Consider the following 25,932-nt stretch of genomic DNA (forward strand, 5'->3'; position numbering starts at 1 on the left):
AATGTGGTTGCCATATTATATAAAAGAAGCATCCATTCAAGCTGCGGGCAAGGAAAATCCCTTTCTTGACATCCCCCTGCTTTCCCTCTGCTGGCAGAGTCTTTCCGTAGCATTGTGGAGTTCTACCAGCAGTCAGAACAGGCCCAACGGCAAGCCAATGCCTCCGTTCGAGGGCGCCAGAGTCCAGTGGTCCAAGCGAAGCGTACGCGTCAGGTCACTGTTGAGCTGTTGAAACAAAGAGGAAAGGCTTTTCGCAAGAGGGCTGATGATCGCCAAAAGGCTCTGACTAATGTCCAACGAAAGGTCAAGGCCCTCCGTCTGAACAGGGTCAACCAGAAAGTAAGTTCCACAGGAGGGAAGGAGTAGCAATGGGAGAAGCAGGGAGGAGTTTGCTGGAGATGGAAATGGTAGGCCTGCCCAAACTGCCTTATGATTAGCCTACAGATGGACCAACCTGTCACTTTCGGTTCTGCAGGTTTGCCAGTTTTAAGTTTTTTCCAATTTCTGTTTTTTGCAAATCGGCCAGGTTTACTATGTCAAATTTGAGAACCTTTCTGTAAAAATGTTCACTAAAATGTCTATTATTTTGGTGCATATTTCTCCACACATTTTTCTTTGCATTTGTGTCTCACAATTTTAAAATATTCCCTAATGTAATAGATATTTATATGTGATTATTTGTATTTTGTTGAGATTCTTCCTAACATGTTTTTGTTTTGTTTTTTAAAGTAGCAAACTACACTGCAAAATTTGGAAAACTGAAAATGTCAAATTTTGGTTCACGTATTGGTTAAAGAGAAAAAAATTGTCAAGTTTGCAGTCAAATGTAAAATGAACTCATTTCCCTTTCCTGCTCTTTGCTCCTGACTCCAATATTTTCATTCCTATTCTACTGATGAGGTCAACAACTCATCAGAGATCTCTTTTCACTGGATAATCCTTGTTTGTTGTTGCCTTGTTCTAGATCTGTGGTGGTTCTGGAGAAGAAGTCTGTGAACAAGCTCCTTGTGGAGGAGCTTCCTGTAAGGACAGTTTAGGTCAAAGGCACTGTGGAGGTCCTGGTTGTACTGGAGCTCTTCCTGTGTCCATCAAGGCCCTCCATGATTCCCAGAACCTCTCTCACCAGCTGGAGACCACAGCAAAACAGCTGGGCACTGTTGTTAGCAAGGTACAGTGCCAGTCTGACTGCATGGAATTATATCAAGAAAAGATGCTGTTAAATTGTAGACTATCACATTTATCTATCTATCTATCTATCTATCTATCTATCTATCTATCTATCTATCTATCAAATTTGTCACCGCCCATCTCCTCTTTACAACACAGAATAAATATACAATAAAAACTCAAATAAATACACGGTAAAATTCCAATAAAATCCCATTAAAACCAAAACAATTTCCTGACTATCCCAGCTTGTAAAATCCTGATGGCTATGATCTCTTCGACCATCATGTAGGAGGGGCAAATTTTGGTTCAAGGCACCAGCCAACCCCAAGTATGTCGATTCTCCTCCCTGCCCCAAGCCTGGTGGCAGAGCCAGGTCTTCAACTTCCTCTGGAAGGCTAGGAGTGATGGGGCCTTCCTCACCTCTGGGGGCAAGATGTTCCAAATGGTGGGCGCTACTGCAGAGAAGGCCCGCCTCCTGGACCCCGCCAGATGGAATTCTCTTATCGACAGGGTCTGTAGCATGCCCTCTCTGCATGATCAGGTGGGATGGGCTGATGATACGGGGAAGAGGTGGTCCCTCAGGTAACCCAGTCCCATGCCATGTAGGGCTTTAAAGGTGATAACCAACACCTTGAATTGGTCCCGGAAGCAAACTGATATCCAATGCAGCTCACATAGCAAAGGTGTTATGTGCGCCCTTCTAGGGGCGCCAAAAATAGCCCGTGCAGCCGCATTCTGGACCAGCTGAAGCTTCCGGATACTCTTCAAGGGTAGCCCCATGTAGAGCGCATTGCAGTAGTCTATATGGGAGATAACAAGGGCATGAGTGACTGTCCGAAGGGCTTTCCGATCCAGGAAGGGGCACAACTGGTGCACAACACGAAGCTGTGCAAAGGCCCTTCCGGCCACGGCTGCCACCTGCTCTTCCAGCAGGAGCCGTGAGTCCATGAGGACCCCCAGGTTACGCACCAGGTCTGTCTGGGGCAGTGCAACCCCATCCAGAACTAGAGATGACAAAGTCCTGGATACAGAGGAACCTTTAACCCATAGCCACTCCGTCTTACCAGGGTTCAGCCGAAGCCTGTTGTTCCCCATCCAGACCCGCACAGCCCCCAGGCACCGAGAGAGGGCAGTCACAGCATCACTTATCTCACCTGGCATGGAGATATACAATTGAGTATCATTGGCATGCTGATGATACCTCATCCCGTGGTGACAGATGATCTCTCCCAGCGGTTTCATGTAGATGTTAAATAGGAGATTAGAGAGGACTGGGCCCTGTGGCACCCCACAAAGGAGAGGTCGAGGGTCGGATTTCTCCTCACCTATCACGACCGACTGGGACCGGCCCTGGAGGAAGGAGGTGAACCAGCACAAAACTACGCCACCCACCCCCAACTCCCTGAGCCGACCCAAAAGGATACCATGGTCAATAGTATCAAAAGCCACTGAGAGGTCAAGAAGAGCGAGGATGGATGCACTGCCCACATCCCACCCCCGCCAGAGATCATCCATAAGTGCAAGTTCTGTCCTGGCCTGAAACCTGACCGAAAGGGGTCTAGATAATCCGTTTCCTCCAGAATCCTCTGGAGTTGTAATGCCACCACTTTCTCAACCACTTTCCCCAAAAAGGGGAGGTGGGAGACTGGACGAAAATTATCCAATACAGTACGGTCCAACGATTGTTTCTTGAGGAGGGGTTGTACCAGCGCCTCCTTAAAGGCAGCTGGAAACAGCCCCTCCCTCAAGGATGTATTAACTATCGCCTGGACCCAACCACATGTCACCTCCCGAGCTGCTTTCACCAGCCAGGAGGGACATGGATCTAATTGGCAAGTGGTGGCATTTACTGTCTGGAGGATCCTGTCCACTTCCTCAGGTCCAACAGGATCAAACTGTTACCAGATAACATGGTAAGTACGATCCCTTGGTATCTCCACAGACCCTGCCTCACGCTTGGAGTCTAGCGTAGAGCGGATCCAAGCGATTTTGTCTTGCAGATGCTCCGAAAACTCCTCTGCACGGCCCTGTAGGTGGGTCACTGCACCCACCTTCCCCAAAAGGGATTGAGTGATTTTAAATAGGGCCGGTCGGCGGCATTCTGCAGACGCAATAACAGCGGAGAAGTATTGATGCTTCATCGCTTTTATCCCCACCAGGTAGGCCTTAATAGCGGCTGTAACCAGTGTTCGGTCGGATTCAGTCTTTGTCTTCCTCCAGCGGTGCTCTAGACGTCTCTTAGTCCTCTTCAAAACCCTCAGCTCCTCCATGAACCATGAGGAGCATCAAGTATGATGAGGCAAGAGAGGTCGCACAGGTGCGATCCTGTCCAAGGCCCCAGCTGCCTCCCTATTCCAGGTGGTGGCCAGGACCTCCGCTGGACCATGCAGCAGATCCCCAGGTATAACCCCCAGCTCCCTCTGAAACCCTACTGGGTCCATCAGTCGCCGGGGGCAGACCAATCGAATGGGTCCCGCCTCCCTGCGGAGGGGGTGGCATAAGAGAATCTCAAGGCCACCAGGGCGTGATCTGACCATGACAATGGGGATAGCTGTAACTCTCCCCTCAGGTCACATTGCCACTGCTCCGACAAGAAAACTAAATCCGGAGTGAGGCCACTGTCTCGAGTTGGGTCGTGAATAATCTGAGTCAGGCCCATGGCTACCATGGTAGCCATGAATTCCCGAGCTGCTTCAGAGGCCCGCCCCAGGGAAGGCAGATTGAAGTCCCCCAGAACCATAAGCCTGGGGAACTCCACTGCCAACCCTGAGATGGCCTCCAGCAGCTCAGGCAGGGAGGTTGCCACATTTCTTAGTTTATTAATGTATGTATGTATGTATTATGGCTTTTATGCCAGATCAGTTTAAAAAAAAGATTCTAAGTGGCTTATAAGAACAATATGCAGTAATGCATACCCTACATGTATATTGGAGGATACGGTTTTTGCACTAGATATTAAGCCTGATTTGCTAAGTATGCTGGCTTATTGTATTGAGCAGCCCATTCACACATGCTGCTCAATGATTTCTGGTTAACTCCTCCTGTCCCAGGAATGGCTTAAAAAAATTGTCTCCCTCAAATCATCCTCAATTCCTGGTGACTTTATGACATGCCTAAGTACAGAATAACTCTTAGCAGCCATATGGAGGTAGTTTACCATTGTCTCCTTCTTGGATATTTTTTTGGACTTCCCAGTCTAGCCTACAGCCATGGGCTGTCCTGGTGGTCTCCCATCCAAGTTCTTGAAGCCAGTTTAGTGGCCTGCTAGAACCACTGAAATGGAGCAGAGCTTAACACAGCTGAGAAGCTGCACACAGAAAAAAAATATTATCTTAAATAGCTTCAGTGAGCATGTCAGAGAAACACAGGTTATTGATCTTACACCCTTAGCCCACCCAAGCATAAAGAATCACATGCTTAGACAGAGTAGGTTAAGAAGTAAAAGGAGTCTTACTGACTTTATTCTTTGTTGTTCTGTTACGTCCATCTTCAGTGGAAAATGAAGTTCCTTGTATCTTCTGTTCTTTCTAAACTTACACCCTAAACTCTCAGCCCTATAGCTGCCAAGAGCTGCATGGAGAATAGGGACAGAATTCTTCATCACGGCCCAAGCACGTGGCCCTGATGAAGAGAGCAGCATCCATGCTGCCTGTTCGATCAGTGGAAGAAGGAGGAAGAGAGAGAGAGGAAGTGGGAGTGGCAACAAACAGCTTTCTCAATAGCACAGAGAATGTGAAGTTTCAGCCGGCTTCTGACTCAGAAAATGAAACTCTTTTTGAGTCAGAAGGGGAAACAGAAACTTACTGAGCAGAAACTGGGAAAGCAAAACCCAGAAGTGACTCAGCAGCGCGGGAGAAGTTACAGACGCTGATTGGCCAGCCTTTGGAGGAGGATTTGAATCCTCCAACAGCACGCAGGAAAGACATGCAGAAAAGCACGCGAAGGAGAAGGCAGCCCGATTGGCTGCAGAAGGGAATAGGCACACAAGAGATTGGCATAAAAGGCAGATGCACGAAGAGCAAGCTGCCGGAGACAACTGATGCTTTGAGCTCGCAGCCCCAGCAGAAGAGTCCCTACCTGTGTCAGAAACCTCATCTGTAGCCAGAGGGGAAACAGCGCCTGTGTTTCCTATCACTGAGGACCAGCCCGCTGCGTAAGCTGCCATAGAGGATCTTCTTTCTGCTGAATCTTGCAATCTCAGCCTCACGTCCAGTTCCGGACCTCGCCGCTGCCATTCAGCATATTCCAAGCGCATTTCCAGCCTTGTTCCTAGCCCTCAGCCTAGTTCAGGACAGAGAGTTTGCATCCTAGAGCAACCATTCATATGCTAATGAGGCATGCTGGATTTGCCAGGACTTCCAACAGTTCTAACCAGGCAAGCCCTGCTTAGCTTTTCCTGTGATAAGCCACAGTCATCTCAGTGGGAAGCCAGCCAATCTCAAGTGACTGCTTACTGTTTTTCAGCCTTTATTTCATGAAGTGATTAAGTCTTGAAGCAACATGACAAAAAAATCTTTGAAAGAAATGCTCCTAGCACTAAGTACCAAATGTTATTTGGTAGCTATTTCATCTTTCTCTCTTTATCAGTTTTTTTTTCTGGTACAAAAAAAGACGAAGAAGAAATAGAATAACATGGAAAGGCTACAAATGAAAGATTTGTAAAATTTCATGGATTAGTGAGAGACTGGGTGATAAATGCTTGTTTGGAAGCATCTGGTCAATAACATTAGCTGATCCACAAAAATCTTTATTTGCTTATTTACCCACCCTTTCTTCTTAGGTTATTGATGTATAATACATAAAAAGAAAAAGCTCATGTTTTTAAAAGTATCTCTATACAGTCAGCTGTATTTATATCTGGCTGCTCTTACCGTGTTTCAGAATCTGAGTACAGGAGGAAGAATATCACACTGATATAATATGGAAAGAGGAAAACAGGATATCCATGACAACCTAAAATAACTTTTGCTACTGTTATGCTCTCCAGATGGGCTAGACTAGAATTCCCAGAATAATATTTGGACCATTGCAATAATTATCCTAAACCTACAGAATGGCTAGGTTCACACAGTGTACTAAGCAAAAATAATTTCTGGTTCAACATGTTTTGTGAACCAGGCCATCATAAGCCATAACTGATAAGTAAAGAAGGCATTATCAGGTTCTAAAATTTTGTGGTCTGTCCTCCAGGTGTCTCATATTTGTAAAGTAAGTTGTTTACTTCACATTTTGAAAATCATGAAGTTAAATGCTTTCTCTAGGTGGGGAAAAGGCGGGTTTGAAAACAACTGGCTTAAACATTAATAAATAACACATTTATAACACTTGGAAAACAGAGAAATGAAATTTTGAAGAGGAGATTGACTACAGTAATGCTTATTGTCCAGTTGATGAGGGAAGGCAGGGGCGTTGATACTATTTTGGGGAAACATCATATTTCTCAGAAGTTTATTATTGCTTCTCAGGGGTGAATTAGGAAAGGTTGATATTCTTACAATATCAAAAGACAGGGTGCTGTTCCTGTTATGAAAAGTTCCGATGTTTAGTCACAAGAGAGTGTCAGAGAAAGACAGGCTACAGTGAAGTGCACAGGGGGAATCAAAAAAAGTCAAGATGGTGTTCAAAGCCTACTCTACATGCATTGCAGGGTCATGGTCACCATCCTGACTTTTTTGATCCCCCCTGCTGGACACCCCTGAGGAATGCTAACCTGAAACTTCAATTTTAGGTGCAAGAAGTCCAGGAGCTGGCACAGGATGCCAGGAACCATGCTCAGGACACCTTGGATCATGCTCAAGGAGCTCGGAACCAGGTGGAGAAATCAACAGCCAAGCTAAGGGAATTCATCCAGAGGATAAAAGACTTCCTAGCAGGTACCAGAGCATTGCTCACACTGAACCTGAAGTAAACACTGCATGTCTAAAAGTGAATGTATCTCATGCTGCCTTGGTAAAATATAAATCTTATATTTGTAGAATCATAAGGTTGGAAGAGACCTTGGAGGTCTTTAGTCCCCTGCCAAGGGCAGGAATCCTCATACTCTCTCAGACATGTGGCTGTCCAACCTTTACTTCAAAACCTCTAGTGATGGAGCTGCCATGACTCCAGGGGGTCTCACAGTCAAGAAATTCCTCCTTATTTTGAGCTTGGATCTTCCTCTGTAAAGCTTCCACCCACAGATTCTTTTCCTATACAGGGAAGAAAATATGGATGTTAAGACTGGAAGTATGTTGTGTTCTGACAATATTAATATTGTGATATTTAGTTTGGGGAGAGGGAATGAAGGGCTAGGCTGGTGGATGGGAAGCAGGATGGATAGTTACAGGTGTATGGACAGCAAGGGCCTGTGCTTGTCTCCCTAGAGGAAGGCGCCGATCCAGAGAGCATTGAGCTGGTGGCTCAACAGGTCCTGAACATTCCCCAGCCCATCAGCCACAGCCAGATCGACAGTATGATTAAGGAGATCTGGGACAGAATTGGCCAGCTTAATAGAGTGGATTTTATCCTGAACTGCACAGTGCAAAACCTAACTCTCGCCAGGGATTTACTGACCAAAGCAGAGCAGGCCAGGTAAGTGTCTCTGGTGGGAACAAAACCAACCCACTTTATTAATTCAGCTGTTCAGTTAACAAATAACAATGTCACACATTTTGCAGGATCAGGTCACTGAAATTCTAGTAGCGATAATCAGGACCCAAGCTTAAGTGCTAGTTAGAGCATGTGACCTTGGATAGGTGGGGTCTCTGTAATCTTTTATTATCTTCTTCTGAAGCTCGTTGGACCAGGCTGCATACTTGATGGTTCGGTACGTTGTGGGGATGCAGCTCTTGTCTTAGCATGTTGTGCCAATCAGGCTATCACATTAAACCATAACATGGTTTAATTGGGTATAAAGTGTTCTGTGAATACAGAACCTGTTAGTCAGGTTTAGCATTATGCATACTGTGTGAAACCAGCCAATTACTAAGCCGTGGTAGTAAGTGACGATGCCAGTTTTCACAGTCCTAATCTTGCAGTGGGAGAACTGAATCAAATAGTGAGAATCAGCCTGGACAAAGTCACGCAGAGGGTGCCAGAGAAGTGCCCATAGGCATCACATTGGGACCCTGGGCCTGAAACATACTGTATAACTTCAGTCTTTTTCCAGTTAGGACTTCTTCTGGATATCTTCATGAGTTCTCACGTAGCCCTTTGCAAAGAACTACAAGTATAAAACTTGTTACTTTCCCCCCTTAATTGTTATTTGGTGTCAATTGTCTAGACCAGAAACTGCTTCTAGTCTAGGCTATCTGGGAAGTATTACAAGTAGTCCTCGGGTTTGACCACTCATTCAACAACTGTTCAAAGTTACAATGGCACTGAACGAGGGGGACTTACAGAGTTCGGGCCATCACACCGGTGCCCAGCTTGCAATTATGACGTTGCAGCGAGCCGTGATCAAGCAAAGTCAATGAAGAAGCTGGCCAGGAAAGTCGCACATCGCTCCTTTAAGTTGGTCCTGCCAATTTTTTTCCCAAGGAGCCCTGCTATGGAGCATGTATCTCATACTCTGTAGCACCCCCCACCTGCACATCCTTTGTGGCAGCCAGGACTGCCGGGATTGCCATTGCCAAGTGATGTGGTCACATGGCATCGTGCTTTACGACCACATTGCTTCGTGACGGAAATTCCGGTCTGGAAATTGCCATTGTAACCCGAGGATTACTGTATGTACTTTAGTCTCCAAAGCTTAATCTGCAATAACTGTTACACTGGTGAGATTCTCTGAAGTTCTTTTGTTTTGCTGTGCTCCTTCCCCACAGGGAACAAGCAGAAGGTGTACAGGGAACTGTGGCAGAAACAACTGGAGCACTAGACAGTGCAAAGGACAAAGTGAAGGCAGCCGAGCAAGCCCTGAAGAAGGCAAAGGAAGCCATCCAGAATGTGGAAGACAAAGTCAGACAGGTGAAGTGCAGAAGGCGGGCCAATAGCCAGCCGGTTTGTAGGAGTTGTGGGTAGTCAAGCTATCCAAGTTGTGGATAGCTTTTAAGATCTCCTGTGTTTTTAGTGGGCAGCTCCAGAGTGTCTTCTGTGCCCAGCCTTTCATTCTGCCCTTCCACGAATCTGCAGGTAAGACTCAAACTCATACGCCTCCTGATTTCACAGCCACATCCATGCCATTTTCTTGTCAACGATGTGGAACATGTTCGCTGTTGCCTTCTCCTGGGACTTGTATTTGTATTCCCAGACTCACTTATAGCCCTGGTATTTTCTTGACATCTCCCACCACCCAGAGTCGCTCTTTGAATGAGATGGGCCATACCGAAATTTGAAATATAAAATAAAGTATTAACCAGATGCCACCCACCTTTTGGGCTCTGTTACAGTGGTGACGAGTGCAGCATTGGGAGACCTGAAAGAACAGGTTAGAGATAGATTGTCCTGGAGAAAATCTGTCTATGTGGTCACTAGGAGTTGAAAATGACTTAATGACACATAATCAATCAACCAACCAACCAACCAACCACCTTTGCTTTTCAAGATCACCCAAGACTGGCATTTGAGAAAACCACCTTTAGCACCTCCACTTTTTAATTTCTCCCCAAAGCTTAAAATGTAATGGATATTCCCTGATAGCAAATTAAACTCTTTAATTAGGCCTGTGGATCATGGTTCTATGAAGGTTTAGTTAACAGTTACATACCTAATAGTATCAGGTCCATTGATGGAAACTGCATTGCACTTCCCTCCTCTGGTTGTTTGTAAGATCATCTCACCGTGTATCACCAACATGCCACATTTAAGAGGCCTCTGGTTAATGCATTAAGTATAGCTTATCTCATACCCACAGTATCCCTGCTTTATCTGGCTTCTAATCCATTTTTAAATTATCTTGGCGTCAGTCTGCATACAGAATGTCAACCATTCTGGTCTTAACCTGAATATAATATATACATACCCCCAAAGTTACGGAGTTATCACTGATGCTTGATGGATATATTTATAATACAAAATTCATAATGCTAAAATTTCACATATACACACATATACAAATTTAGATCTTTATGGTGTCACAAGACAGTTGCTTTTGCTGTAAAATATTAGCATGGCTATGCCTCTGGAAATGGCCCAGTAATCAATGTGAAAGGTGAAAGGTCCCCTGTGCAAGCACCGAGTCATGTCTAACCCTTTGGGGGGACGTGTTTTCCTGACATTTTCTTGGCAGACTCTAGCGGGGTGGTTTGCCATTGCCATCAATGCCATCTGTTAAATCTTTCCTGTCTTACCCAGCATATATACTGCTCTTACCAGTTTATCTTATGAAATAATCAAAGTAAGCAAAATGGCATAGGTCTAAAACTTCAAACTGAAGTGTGGTTTCTAAGATGGAAGCGAAGGGCTACTTTTCTGATTACGGAAGGGTCAAAAAATTCTTTGATGCCTCATTCAGAGTCATTGTGTACAAGTTGGTTGGCAAAGAAATTTGATAGATAAATAAATAAACTCTTAAACGTTAGAAGGCAGATTTCACAGAAAAATAGAAATAATCATTAACTTGGCCCTCTGTAGTCCACTCAATCACCTGTTGCCCTCCTCAATAGTACATTTTAAAACTAGATAACAGTATATCTTCACAACCTAAGGCAAGCCATAGCGAGGTATGCTGCAGCAAGAACGGGGCAGGTCGGGCTGCAGGATTGTATCCTTCATCCTTAGGCTCTTTCCTGTATGCCTCCCACACGCCATGCTGTTGAACTGGAGTGGAATATAGTTTAAGAAACTCAACAGACTGGAGACATGAAAGGAAATGAATCTCCAGTGCCACTTTCAGGGTTTCTTTACGTAGGCAACAAATGCGGACTTTCAGATTCCTCCATGTTCTGCTCGGGGGATGGCAAAGGGAACCATTTTGTCTTGTCATCCCATTTTACTCTTTCAGTCTTGGGCTAAACTGCTTTCTTCCCAACATCAGAGACAGATGCATTCTTCACATACACATTAGGCAAGCTGCACCCATGACCCCATAAACAAACCATGTCCATTTTTAATTTTTATTTATTCAGTTTATATGGCCAGCCACTCGCCAAGCTGATCACAGGACCTGCAGTCACACTATTTTCCAACATTGTCCGAATATATAGAACTTTCTTTTAATCAATTTTTCTTGGACGCTAACATTTATAGCATTCATTTCATTTCTTTTCTTCTACGTATTGCTATCATTCCCATACGACAAGTCACTACAAGTCTCCTTCCAGCATGCCCTCATTTCAGTTTCACCCCAAATAACTGCATCACTTTTGACAGCATTCACACTTCTTTGGTATACAGAGGAGTATATTTATTTATACACAACATTTATTATATTTATATTTTTATTGTATTTTTAATTGTAATGGTTTTATATTTTAATTTTGTTTTATTGTAAGCCGCCCAGAGTCCCCCTGTTGGAGAGAGATGGGCAGTGAATAAATTTATAAATGAATGAATGAATGAATGAATGAATGAATAAATTCACACTCCTGGTGGATCCCTGTTAGCCCTTTTCACCCACTTTCAAAATATTTTTTTATTTCCATCAAAATTGCTTTGCATTTTCTCAGTCACTTTGACTACATTCTTTGCAACGTTCTTTTTATTGCCCTATACATTATACAGTATCTTTCTCTGGTCCTAATTTATTGCATCTATAATTATCTTCTAGGCATTTTTTTTCTTATCTACTTCATCCTTCCACCAAGTATCCTTTTTCATATTTCGTATTAATGTAATTTATTTATTGATTGATCAAATTTAGCCACCGCCCATCTCCCCCAAAAGAGGGACTCTGGGCAGTTTACAATAAAATCAAGCGCAAAATATAAACATTAAAATCTCATAAAACAGTTATAATAAAATACAGTAAATAAATAGAATCCAAGAAAGGTATAAAATCCAGGCTGGTGGGAGGGACTCTAGGGTGCGAGCCACCCCCAAGAATGGTTATTCACTTTCCCTCCCCAGGCGAGATGGCAGAACCAGGTCTTCAGGGCCTTCCGGAAGGTCAGGAGTGAGGGGGCCTGCCTCACCTCCGGGGGCAAGATATTCCAGCGGGCAGGGGCCACTACAAAGAAGGCCCATTTCCTGGACGCTGCCAGATGAAATTCTCTTATGGACGGGGTCCGCAACATGCCCTCTCTAGATGATCAGGTGGGGCGGGCCGATGTAATGGGGATGAGACGGTCCCTCAGGTAACCTGGCCCTATGCCATGTAGAGCGCATTGCAGTAGTCTATATGGGAGATGACCAGGGCATGAGTGACTGTTCGGAGGGCTTCTCGATCCAGGAACGGGCGTAACTGGCACACAACCCGAAGTTGCGCAAAGGCCCTCCTGGCCACGACTGCCACCTGCTCTTCAAGCAGGAGTCATGAGAACCCGCAGATTACACACTGACTCTTTCTGTGGCAGTGCAACCCCATCCAGAACTAAGGATGACAATTTCCCGGAAGATGAAGCACCATCAATCCACAGCCACTCCATCTTACCAGGGTTCAGTTGAAGCCTGTTGTTCCCCATCCAGGCCCCCACAGCCCCCAGGCACTGAGAAAGGGCAGTCACTGCATCACTTACCTCACCCAGGATAGAGATGTATAATTGGGTATCATCAGCATACTGATGATACCTCAACCCGTGGTGACGGATGATCTCACCCACTGGTTTCATGTAGATGTTAAACAACAGAGGAGAGAGAACTGAACCCTGCAGCACCCCAAAATGGAGGGGTCGAGGGTCGGATCTCTCGTCTCCTATCACGACCGACTGGGACCGGCCCTGGAGGAAGGAGGTGAACCAGCACAGAACTACGCCGCCCACCCCAACTCCCTGAGCCATCCCAAAAGGATACCATGGTTGATGGTATCGAAAGCCGCTGAGAGGTCAAGGAGAGCAAGGATGGATGCACTGCCCCCATCTCGCTCCCGCCAGAGATCATCCATAAGTGCGACCAATGCCGTTTCTGTCCCATATCCTGGCCTGAAACCTGACTGAAAGGGGTCCAGATAATCCGTTTCATCCAGGACCCTCTGGAGTTACAACGCCACCACTTTCTCAACCACCTTCCCCAAAAAGGGGAGGTGGGAGACTGGATGAAAATTGTCCAGCACAGTTGGGTCCAGTGATGGCTTCTTGAGGAGGGGGCGCGCCAGTGCCTCCTTAAAGGCAACCGGGAACACCCCCTCACTCAAGGATGTATTTACCATCACTTGGACCCAACCACACGTCACCTCCCGAGCTGCCTTCACCAGCTAGGAGGGGCATGGATCTAAATGACAGGTGGTGGCATTCACAATCTGGAGGATCCTGCCCACTTCCTTGGGTCCAACAGGATCAAACTACTCCCAGATAACAAGGCTAAAACGTTCCCTCGGTATCTCCACAGACCCTGCTTCACGCATGGAGTCCAACTTAGACCGGATCTGAGTGATTTTATCCTGCAGATGCTCGGAAAACTCTTCCGCACGGCCCTGTAGGTGGGTCACTGGGCCCACCTTCCCCAAAAGGGTACATGTGATCTTAAACAGGGCCGTCGGACGGCAATCTGCGGATGCAATAAGAGCGGAGAAATACTGCCGTTTCGCCGCTCTTACCGCCACAAGGTAGGCCTTAATAGCGGCTCTAGCTTGTGTTCGGTCAGATTTGGTCTTTGTCTTTTTGTAATTTTTGTAATTTTGTAATTCCACAAACTGTCGTACTCCATAGCTTAATTCTTATCATTCTGTTCCATATACCTTCCAAATCCCCTTTCCTTACATTCACTTTCTATTAATCCTGGATCCTCCTAGATTAGGAGATTAGTCTATCTTCTAATACATTTTCATGCAAGGCTCATGCTTTCTCTTCCAGTTAGTATACTTTTAATTTCTTTCACTTCTTTCTTTTTTTCCATGTCCATTTTTTTCTCATCCACTCTCGACAAAACAATTTGTCTCATGTTCAGAACTTCTCACTATTCTTGGGCCTTCACTAATTCTATGATTTTCATCACAATCAGGTTTTTTATGTTTGCACATGAATAGATTTATGGTTGAAACATATATTCAAAAGAAACATAATTATTTCTGAACCACAACTACCAAACCATCACATTGTCATTATGCTAAATGAACTCTGTTGAATAGTTATTTATACATCTGTTAAATGTGTTTAAATATGTTTGCTTACCATCTTATGATTATTTTGTAGTTATTTTGTACTTGTTTTGGTTATTTTTTTCAGTATTTTGTTGTCTTTTTTTTGTTATTGTTGTGAGCTGCCCAGAGTCAGTTGAAGTTAGGTGGCATCCAAACTGAATTTAATAATTAACTTTTGAGTTCATTTAAACATGAGCTTTTGAGCAAAACTTACTATGTTAAATGAACTCTGTTGAGTAATTATGTAACCATATGTTAAACTGGTTAAAATATTATTATCCATTTATTAGCAAATGAATTATTAGACCAGCTGTACTAGTGTTCTATTTCATATCATGTTGAATACCAATATGACAAGGGGCTGACTGGAGGAAGGCTTGCAGCTAGATTGTTACAAGTACCTGTATTTTTGTTCTTAATTCTGCCCATTCTTGATCATTCTGCTGCATTCTATTAACATTCTACTGTATTAGCTTTCTATTACAGGTAGTCCTCACTTAACAACCACAATTGGGACTGGAATTTTGGTTACTAAGCGATGCAGTTGTTAAGCGAGGCATCATGTGACCAGACTTGATTTTACAACCATTTTTACTGCAGTCATTAAGCAAATTGTGGCGGTCATTAAGCAAATCAATGGTTCCCTATTGATTTGGCTGGTCAGAAACCGGCTGGGAAGGTCGCAAATCACTATCACATGACTGCGGGATGCTGTAACTGGTTGTAAATGCAAGTTGTAAATGCAAGATGGTTGCCAAGTGCCCAAATTGCAATCATGTGACTGCAAGGGTGGTGCAATAATCATAATTTCGAGGACAGGTCATAATTAACCTTTTTTAGCCCTGTCGCATCTCTGAACCATCATTAAACGAATAGTCATTAAGCGAGAACTACCTGTAATTGCAATCTTTGTGTGCAAAGACATGCCAGAGGATTCCTGAGCCAATTCCAAAACTGATTTCTGGGTGGATGTGCCCTGAATTTTTCTCTGTCTTCATACTCCTGCCTTTTCTCAAAGGTCAATACTTAATCATGCTTTGTGGCTTTCTTTTCTCTCAGGCTGTGGGTCAGCTCGAAACACTCATCAACAAGGAATCACAACTGGAGAGTCGTCTGAGAGAGTTGGCGCAGGATGTGGCCACCTTACAAAAGAAATCCCAGGATAACGAGCGCCAGGCTCAGCAGGCCACAGGAAAAGCTGAGCGTGCTACTAACCTAGCACTCCAGCTCAAAAACGTGAGAGTCCTATCCTTGTCAATACTTGCATTACAGGCAACCGCTTTTTGTGGTGGTAGTAATGAACTGTGGGTTCACACTGGCGTGGATTGTATGGGTGATGCTTCCCAATAACTTTCCTATCTCCAGCAAGGAAATAGGAGAAATAACCAGTGGGCAGCTTACTGGAAGAGCGCAGTGAAAAAAAGGCTAAGATTTAACTAAGAGGGAAGAGAACAGAAGCAGCAGCACAGGAAACAGCTCAAGTCAGGAGTAATATTTTAAGAGTTTCTAAGCAGCAGAACAGGAGTAGATAGAACAGCCACAGAGTTAGGCAGAGGTGAGTGTCCAGATTGTAGGGTGGAGGCAAGTGGTATGATGCACTCTGATGTTGTATGAAAATAGTCTTTCATTGTCTTCTCTGGATGGTTCCTTTTTATCTTTTTCAACCCAACAGAATGTTGTCAAGAAATTATGCAAAGGGGCTTGGGACTGTTTACCCATACATCTACTGTATCTGTCTGCCTCCTGATCCATCAGCAGAATAATTCTCTAAAAGCAGAATGGAACAAGACCAAATTTAGTTCAGCAGGAGAAGCCCCAAAAAGATAGATTGAGTTAAAAAATGGGCTGGATCCAGAAAAAACTCCCCCAGAGTTTCCCCATGGGAGAGGCTCTTGGGCAGCAGCTCAGAACGTTGCTGGCTGCTTCATTCTTAAGCCCCCCTCCCTCCTGGTCACAAGTCCCAGGTTAGAGCTGCTATTAATGGGTTAGAACAGTGTTTTCAACCTTGGCAACATTAAGATGTGTGGACTTCAACTCCCAGAATTCCTCAGCCAGCATGCTTGCTGGGGAATTCTGGGAATTGAAGTCCACATATCTTAAAGTTGCCAAGGTTGAAAAACAATGTGTTAGAAGAATTCCAGAACTCCTGCTTGGCATGCTTTTCCCACCTTGTTACTCTCTCCTTCATTGTAATGGCCTCTATCTTCATCCTCTGTTCCTCCCTCCCTTGAAAGTTCTGTTGCCTTTCTGCACAAGGTTATATAGGAAAGATCATTCAAACTACAAGCGTTCACACCTTCCCCCCCAGAACCTTGGCTGATTCTTCAGCTGCAAGTCCCTTGGCTACTGAGTTTATACTTGCCAAAATCCAAAGCTTTTTCAGAATCCAAAGCCCATCCCAGCTAGTCTGTTTCCCAAAGAGCTTCCCCAGGACAGCTTGTCCCATGGTTCTTCTTTCCTTTCTTCTCCTGCCTTCTTTGTCCTTGCCCATTCTAAGTATCTGTGTGTGCAGGGGTGCAAGTGAATAAGTGTTGTCACAACCTCACAATGCAAACTGTTCCCCCATACATACTTTTGTGTAATGTCATGACTCAAGTACTAAGCAACAGAGCTCCCATCATGGTATCAGAGTACAAACATCATTTTGGCATCACTGTGGTTAGAAATGGAGGATGCCTGTGTGCCTAAATAGGCTTCTGAGAGGTACAGGTAGTCCTCGCTTAACAACCATTCATTTAGTGACGGTTCAAACTTACAGTGGTGTTGGATAAAACAACTAACGACCAGATCTCACACTTATGACCGTCTCAGCATCCCGTGGTCATTGATCGCCATTTTCAACCTTCCCAGCTGGCTTCTGGCAAGCAAAATCAATGGGGACCCACGTGATTCACTTAATGACCATTTGGTTTGCTTCACACACAAGGTGATTTGCTTAATGACCACAAAAAAAGGTTGTGAAATTGGGTCAGATTTGTTTAATGACCACTAAATGGGATCAAATACTTGTTAAGTGAGGCCTGCCTGTAAAAAACAGGCCAGTAGTCAAGCAGATCAAGAGGAAGATGCAGGGTGGCTGCTGACTTGGACAAACTATTAGATGGATGATGTTTCATTTGACTTGCTTAGAAGATGGCAGATGGCTTGCAAAGTCCACTGATAGTTCTTTGAGCGGTATTGAAACCTAGAGGCTGTCCTTCACCTCCAGGACCTAATTCCATCATCTGCTTGGTTTGCTGGAAAGAAACTGGTTGGTGGGTTCTGTATCTTCCTCTCTCCCAGGCCAAGAACCTTTCAAGGGCAACCATCCCACCATTCTTCACCCATATTCACCCTGGGATTGATTGTCAGTTTCTACCAACTCCTTGCTTTTATGGTGACTCTCTTCCCTCTGTCTTCTCCAGGAGGTGGGTGAGGTGAAGCAGAACTACCAGAAGTTGCAGGACGAATTGGAAAAACAGCCCAAGAAAGTCCTGCTCAGGCTAAAAAGTCTCAGGGATGAAGCCCAGAGTCTTCTAGATAAGGCCAACAGCAGCAAAAGAAAGCTGGAAGGTGAGGATGCAATAGGAAAGTTTGGCTAAACCCCAACCTCATGAACCTTTCTCCGAAGATAGAAATATACTCAAAAATTGGTGGTGGTGATGGGAGTTTTCTGAAAGGTGGTGTGTGGGCAGCACTACATGATCCAGTATGCCACTAGCCCAGGGTAAACAACCCAGTGAGCGAATAGCAGATGATCACAAATATCCCAATCAGTTAGGGAACACCTTGACAAAGACAGAGGATAATCGCTCCTTGCTGCTTTTTTAGGGTTTTGATGATCTGTGATGGCCTGATTGGGGTCAGGGTTCACTGTGGAATCTTGGGGAAAGCTTTCCCACCCCTTTCTTCTCATGTTTCAACTACACACATACTTATACCCCAATGTGACTGCAGAAGGGTAAAAGGCGGAGGGGGGTGCTTTAAAAGCAACATCACCTTTGCAATCCACTCTGGGATTTCATCCCCTTGTCCCCCTTTGTAGCAAGACAGGTGAGGATCATTGATCATCAGAGGTTCCCTTAGCACTAGAGCTATTTGGGGCTAAAATGAATCTCATCTAACTCCCATGCTAGGTGCTTGAGCTGTTCACATGACATGCTAGTTTATCCTAGTTAAGCATGTCATGTGAACATAGCTAATAAGCTGCACAAGGAAAGTCGTCTTACAGTTTTTAGAAATTATTCAACGTGTGAAGAAGCTATAGTTCCAAGGAAACTCTGACTTGGAAAATGGTTTGCATGTTAACTTCAGCAGACGCTGGGATATTGAAATTAGTATTTGTGCAGCTGTTCAAATCATGGCAATTCTTGCTAAGTAAGTTCAGGATCATTATTACCCCCAGAGTTCTGAGTAGCAACTGAAGTAATAGTATGATCAGAATCCATTGTTTCCTGGTTCGTAATTTCTGGCATTTCGCTTCATACATCTCCTCACTCCCCTTAATGGAAAAACTTGCTACTTCAGGGTAGTTTCCCTCAATCTGGGGCCTTCAGATGTGATGGGACTTCAGATTCTGGGATTCCTAGTCTTAGTGTAGGTAGAGTTACATCTTTGCCAAGCTGGATAGAAATTCTGGGTGTTGTAGAGTTATAAACCTTGTGCTTCTGGAAGGCACCAGGTTAAAGAAAGTTGTCCCAGGGGGTGTAATATTCCAGCTTTTGAAAATCTCTGGCTATTCTTTCAGAATTGGAGAAACGCTTTGAGGAGAATGAGGAACAAATGAGAAACAAAACCACAACACTGCAGAAATTGGAGGCAGAAGTGGTGGAATTACTGCAGTATATCCAAGAAAAAGCCACTGCCTATGCTACCTGCTAGGGCCAAGGTTTCTGTGGACAGCCCCTTGGGTCAGATTCCTGCCAGCTCTGGACACAACTATGGTACGGTGCTTTCTGCTCAAGTCAATAACTGGCTCTTAGAGACAAGACTTTGACGGTAGGTCCAGAGCTCTAATGTAATCCAGATCATTTCATCCTCAACTTAAATCTACCTGAGATCAGTCATGAACAGGTTGATTCTAATGTGAATATTTCATAGAAACATATATTGTGCTTAGACCATGTTTTCTTCCAGGACTCTGGAACTTGAGCCAGTTTCTGAAGGTATCAGCTGAAGAGATGGAATATTTTCACTGTAGTCTTAGAATGGGAACCAGTTTGGTGTGGTGAAGGCACCAGGCTAGAAACTGGGAGACTGTGAGTTCTAGTCCTGCCTTAGGCACAAAGCCAGCTGGGTGACCTTGGGCCAGTCACTCTCTCAGCCCTAGGAAGAAGACAATGGCAAGCCACTTCTGAAATCTTGCCAAGAAAACTGCAGGGACTTGTCCAGGCAGTTGCCAGAATCGAGACTGACTTGAAGGCACCTAATTGTTATTCTAGCCATGGAAATATTTCCTCTTTCAGTACCCTCTTCTTACCTTTCAAAAGTTATTTTCACTATAGCATTGGAAACAACCATACTTTCTGGACCAACCAGGCTGCCAATATGAATGCCATAAAAACTGAATTCCACCTACTGCCATTCAAGATTACTGAACAGTTCCCTTCTCCTCTCATCATTTTAACTATTAGTTGTCCTTATCTTTTTTTATGAAGTAATGCACATACACACAAAAATCAATAATTTTCTAAAAGAGATTTTCCTACCCTAGTTCCCTCAACTCCCATAATCTTCAATTAGCATAGGTGTTGATTTGTAATCACAAATACAAGTACAAACTCAACATTAGGAGGAATTTCCTAACCATGTCAACTGTTAAGCAGTGAAAGTCTGCCTCCTGGAGTCATGGTGGCTCCTCATTGGGGTTTTCAAACAAAGGTTGGATGGCCCTTTGTCTGACAGGATATGAAGATTTGTGCACTGGGCCAGGTGTTGGACTAGACCCCAAGGTCCTTTTCGACCCGCTACTGTATGCTTTTAAGTCCAACACTGCTGGTTTGGAGAAGGCTGTAGGCGATGACGGTCCTCAGCTCCTATGAATACTTACTGAAGGTCTCTCATGTCCCACTCCAGATGAGGAACTTCTGTTACTGAGTTAATCTCAGTAATGATTATTTTAGGTTACCAATGATAGTCAGCAGCACACATTAGTATTAAAAACACAAGTTATGGAAAGCATGCTTAGCATAGCTTCTAGAATTCTTTCCATCCCCTTAATAGCAGCTGCACTCTGGGTCACATGGCCAGGGCAAGTGGGGGCTTAAGAATAGAGCAGTTAGTAGTAGTCTATTATGGATCTCCCATAGGGATGCCTTGGGTGGTGTCCCTGAATGTTGTATGATACAGATTCATACAGCTTGCAATCGTAATAACTTAGGATGAACTCTAGTTCTCTTATAGTATTGCCTGATGCTGCAGCAAAATGGTAAGAAGAGGAGAGGGTTCACCATATTCTGCTGATGAACTTTCCACCAGCATTGTCTAAACGTTATATGGGATGGAGAACTGGACTGCTTGGCAGATAAACAGAGATGGCGCATTGGGATGAGATAGGAACTTCTCTTTTACCCTTGATGGCAAAAGCATAACAATAAGTAAATGAGTGGTTTACCTGATTTACATCACCCCTCCCCTTCAGATCCATCTGGTTCAATGCAGATGGCACTGAAGGCAGTCCTAGATTTCATGAAGCCTTTGCCTTTTCTTCAGCTCCATCTATAGTTTGTTTCAGCTTGATTTTCACAGTCATTTCTATTTACTTGCCTAGAGAAGACTGATTGTTTTTCAAAGCTACTTCTCCATCTAGGTCTGGCCTAGTTCTTTACCCCAATACAGCAGACCCTCCTCCATTTAATGTTTTCCACCCGCAGATGTAATTATCTGGAGATAAACAAATGCCTCACTACCCCTATTGTTTCCCTATCTTAATGGAGCTAGAAGTCTGTGTTCTGCATTCTTCCCTGTTTTATTGGCCCAATGGGCACATGTGTAATTCACCTGCAGAATGGAAAATAATGGTGCCACTTCTACAAAGTGGACTTTTTAAACATTATTTCCTTGTAGTAATAAAGCCTTTGACCTTTCTGATTTTCTGGTGTGTACTTGTATATCTGTGCCTTGATACGCTAATCTTCATAATGTATTTATGTTTCAAGGAATTCTTGTGTACCCTAAACTCTGGAACTGCAGCTACAGCTTTTGGCTTTACCCTATCTGCTTGTGGTAGAAAGACCTTTGGGAATCCCTTTTTCTCTGCTGAGGCCATTTTGCCTAGCCTATGCTTTTAATAAAGACTTCCCTATCCTAGTGTTTTCCGAGCATATTGGACTCCAGCTCCCATTGTTCTCAGCCAGCATGGGGAGAAAAAGTGTAAGGGTACGCTAATAGCTCGGTGCCAGACAAAAATCCAGCATATGTGAGTTCTTTTCACACTGACATTAGATCTCTCTACCTTTATCACACGCATAGAATTAAGAGGGATTAATAGTAGAAGCTAAACAGGGTCCCTAGAAAAAAGGAAAGAACACCACCACATTTATTTCCAGATATATAAGAGAAAATGCTACTGGGGAGGAACAGAGGATGAGTTCAACTAGCCCCAGACGTGATGACGCAGCTAGCTCAAAGCCGAAAGGACGGCTAGCGGCCGACGGTGCTGGTGGTGAACGGCGAATCCGATGTTCTAAGGATCAACACACCATTGGAACCTGGAATGTAAGATCTATGAGCCAGGGCAAATTGGATGTGGTCATTGGTGAGATGTCAAGATTAAAGATAGACATTTTGGGCGTCAGTGAACTGAAATGGACTGGAATGGGCCACTTCACATCAAATGACCACCAGATCTACTACTGTGGACAAGAGGACCACAGAAGAAATGGAGTAGCCTTCATAATTAATAGTCAAGTGGCTAAATCAGTGCTTGGATACAACCCAAAAAGTGATCCAAATATACGCCCCAACCACAGATGCTGAAGAAGCTGAAGTAGAGCAGTTCTATGAGGATCTGCAGCACCTACTGGACAACACGCCTAAAAGAGATGTTATTTTCAGCACAGGAGACTGGAATGCTAAGGTGGGCAGGCAAATGACACCTGGAATTACAGGTAAGCATGGCCTGGGAGAACAAAATGAAGCAGAACATAGGCTGATAGAATTTTGCCAAGACAACTCACTCTGCATAACAATCTCTTCCAACAACCTAAGAGACGGCTTTATACATGGACTTCACCAAATAGACAACACCGAAATCAGATTGACTACATCCTTTGCAGCCAAAGGTGGCGGACATCTATACAGTCGGTAAAAACAAGACCTGGAGCTGACTGTTGTTCAGATCACAAACTTCTTATTGCACAATTTAGGATCAGACTAAAGAGATTAGGGAAGACCCATAGATCAGCTAGATATGAGCTCACTAATATTCCTAAGGAATATGCAGTGGAGGTGAAGAATCGATTTAAGGGACTGGACTTAGTAGATAGGGTCCCGGAAGAACTATGGACAGAAGTTCGCAACATTGTTCAGGAGGCGGCAACAAAATACATCCCAAAGAAAGAAAACCAAGAAGGCAAAATGGCTATCTGCTGAGACACTAGAAGTAGCCCAAGAAAGAAGGAAAGCAAAAGGCAACAGTGATAGGGGGAGATATGCCCAATTAAATGCAAAATTCCAGAGGTTAGCCAGAAGAGATAAGGAATTATTTTTAAACAAGCAATGTGCGGAAGTGGAAGACAATAGAATAGGAAGGACAAGAGATCTCTTCCAGAACATTAGAAACATCGGAGGTAAATTCCAGGCCAAAATGGGTATGATCAAAAAGATGGCAAGGACCTAACAGAAGAAGAAGAGATGAAGAAAAGGTGGCAAGAATATATGGAAGACCTGTATAGGAAGGATAACAATATCAGGGATAGCTTTGACGGTGTGGTCAGTGAGCTAGAGCTAGACATCCTGAAGAGTGAGGTTGAATGGGCCTTAAGAAGCATTGCTAACAACAAGGCAGCAGGAGATGACGGCATCCCAGCTGAACTGTTCAAAATCTTGCAAGATGATGCTGTTAAGGTAATGCATGCTATATGCCAGCAAATTTGGAAAACACAAGAATGGCCATCAGATTGGAAAAAATCAACTTATATCCCCATACCAAAAAAGGGAAACACTAAAGAATGTTCAAACTATCGAACAGTGGCACTCATTTCACATGCCAGTAAGGTAATGCTCAGGATCCTGCAAGGTAGACTTCAGCAATTCATGGAGCGAGAATTGCCAGATGTACAAGCTGGGTTTAGAAAAGGCAGAGGAACTAGGGACCAAATTGCCAATATCCGCTGGATAATGGAAAAAGCCAGGGAGTTTCAGAAAAACATCTATTTCTGTTTTATTGACTATTCTAAAGCCTTTGACTGTGTGGACCATAACAAATTGTGGCAAGTTCTTAGCGGTATGGGGATACCAAGTCATCTTGTCTGCCTCCTGAGGAATCTGTATAACGACCAAGTAGCAACGGTAAGAACAGACCACGGAACAACGGACTGGTTTAAGATTGGGAAAGTAGTACAGCAGGGCTGTATACTCTCACCCTACCTATTCAACTTGTATGCAGAACACATCATGCGACAAGCTGGGCTTGAGGAATCCAAGGCTGGAGTTAAAATCGCTGGAAGAAACATTAACAATCTCGGATATGGAGATGGTACCACTTTGATGGCTGAAAGCGAAGAGGAACTGAGGAGCCTTGTGATGAAGGTGAAAGAAGAAAGTGCAAAAGCTGGCTTGCAGCTAAACCTCAAAAAACCAAGATTATGGCAACCAGCTTGATTGATAACTGGCAAATAGAGGAAGAAAATGTAGAAGCAGTGAAAGACTTTGTATTTCTAGGTGCAAAGATTACTGCAGATGCTGACTGCAGTCAGGAAATCAGAAGACGTTTAATCCTTGGGAGAAGAGCAATGACAAATCTCGATAAAATAGTTAAGAGCAGAGACATCACACTGACAACAAAGGTCCGCATAGTTAAAGCAATGGTATTCTCCATAGTAACATATGGATGCAAGAGCTGGACCATAAGGAAGGCTGAGCAAAGGAAGATAGATGCTTTTGAACTGTGGTGTTGGAGGAAAATTCTGAGAGTGCCTTGGACTGCAAGAAGATCAAACCAGTCCATCCTCCAGGAAATAAAGCCAGACTGCTCACTTGAGGGAATGATATTAAAGGCAAAACTGAAATACTTTGGCCACATAATGAGAAGACAGGACACGCTGGAGAAGATGCTGATGCTAGGGAGAGTGGAGGGCAAAAGGAAGAGGGGCCGACCAAGGGCAAGATGGATAGATGATATTCTAGAGGTGACGGACTTGTCCCTGGGGGAGCTGGGGGTGTTGACGACCAGCAGGAAGCTCTGGCGTGGGCTGGTCCATGAAGTCACAAAGAGTCAGAAGTGACTGAACAAATAACAAAAATATAAGAGAAAGAAAAAAACTGTGTTTTTGTGACAGCTCCTCCCATTAGCTGGCTTTAAAGCTAGAAAGAAAGAAGAGATATGTTTAATACAATAAGTCTCTAATGCCATACAAAACTCTACTGCTCCCCCACCTATGATACAGTAATACTTTTCCATCCCATTCTCAACAGGATGGATGAATTCGGGGCTAATGAAATCTGTCACCTAAGCTGCTTGAAACCCATAGTGGGCAATGCCTCCTTGTTTCACACCCACTCATCTGTTCTCTTAGTGCTTTGCTAAATTTTATCAATAATAACTTGTTTTCTGTAAAACAACAACAACAACCTGCAAGCAAATTTTCAACAAGATAGCTGCATCACAATGGATATAACCAGTATGCTGTTGCTTCAATCTGTTTTCCCCCCAGCACTGTCAATGTATTATTAATGATTTCAATGTAATTTTTATATGTATGTAGGTCTGTATGTATATGCATTCATTTTGCAAGGAGTTAGTTCCTATTTCCCATATAAGCAGCAGCTGCAGTGGTTCCAAACATTCTTAGTTTACAAAATGGATCAGCAGTCTTTGTATCATATAACACTTATTTCTTTTTTCCTTACCCATAGCTGTATCAAACACTGCAGAGGAGTTCTGCAAATGACTTGCCCAAATCCACAGAATTAGAGTTTGGCATATGAAGGGAACATATCTATGTCTTCCAGAGCAATGCCTAAAGGATTATTCCTAGATCAACAGTAGAAACGAGATACATTCTATGCCTGGAAATAAGGTTGCCCTTTTAAAATGAATCAGCTGTTTGAAACAGGCAGGGCTGGACCAGTCCAGAACGCTGGGATGCTGGATCTGTTGGATGTGTAGTGCACGTTTTGGCAAATAGCCTTCGGTGGGGATCTTTGTCCCTCCCCATCATACAGCATCATAGCAGTAACTACCAACGCTGGAGGAACTTAATCGGTCTCTCTCATTCTGTAGCCGCAGAGAAGCAACTTTTCCGCAACCTCCTGTTGCTAGCAGAATGATCTCTTCAAGGATCCCACCTCACATAAGTGTGTGTGTGTGGGGGGGACACGCCTAGCTTGCATTAGAGAATTCAGAACTATGCTCAGCTCTCTGCAGGAAAAGGAGCAAGCTAGGAAAAGCACATTCCAGCCCCTTTGGAAGG

General features: G+C 44.0%; 1 protein-coding gene across 2 annotated transcripts in view; it reads left to right on the top strand.

The window, feature by feature from the left end:
* LOC134489035 (laminin subunit beta-1-like) overlaps nucleotides 1–25,672 on the top strand; it is a 75,889-nt gene extending 50,217 nt beyond the window's left edge. The window contains exons 28-36 of one of the 2 annotated variants that reach the window (XR_010067072.1): nucleotides 98–339; nucleotides 965–1,168; nucleotides 6,899–7,043; nucleotides 7,533–7,740; nucleotides 8,973–9,114; nucleotides 15,380–15,556; nucleotides 17,725–17,872; nucleotides 19,047–19,242; nucleotides 25,376–25,672. Coding sequence is in view for 1 of the 2 variants with exons in the window: in XM_063291448.1 (XP_063147518.1) it covers nucleotides 98–339; nucleotides 965–1,168; nucleotides 6,899–7,043; nucleotides 7,533–7,740; nucleotides 8,973–9,114; nucleotides 15,380–15,556; nucleotides 17,725–17,872; nucleotides 19,047–19,180 (1,400 nt within the window). In the remaining variant the exon portion in view is untranslated. Of the gene's footprint in view, nucleotides 1–97; nucleotides 340–964; nucleotides 1,169–6,898; nucleotides 7,044–7,532; nucleotides 7,741–8,972; nucleotides 9,115–15,379; nucleotides 15,557–17,724; nucleotides 17,873–19,046; nucleotides 21,389–25,375 lie in introns of those variants that run through there. The other variant, XM_063291448.1, reaches the window with a different exon arrangement.
* Nucleotides 25,673–25,932: the final 260 nt, after the last annotated feature.

This window comes from Candoia aspera, chromosome 2 (genome assembly GCF_035149785.1).
Source record: "Candoia aspera isolate rCanAsp1 chromosome 2, rCanAsp1.hap2, whole genome shotgun sequence".
In the NCBI taxonomy this organism is placed as follows: domain Eukaryota; kingdom Metazoa; phylum Chordata; class Lepidosauria; order Squamata; family Boidae; genus Candoia; species Candoia aspera.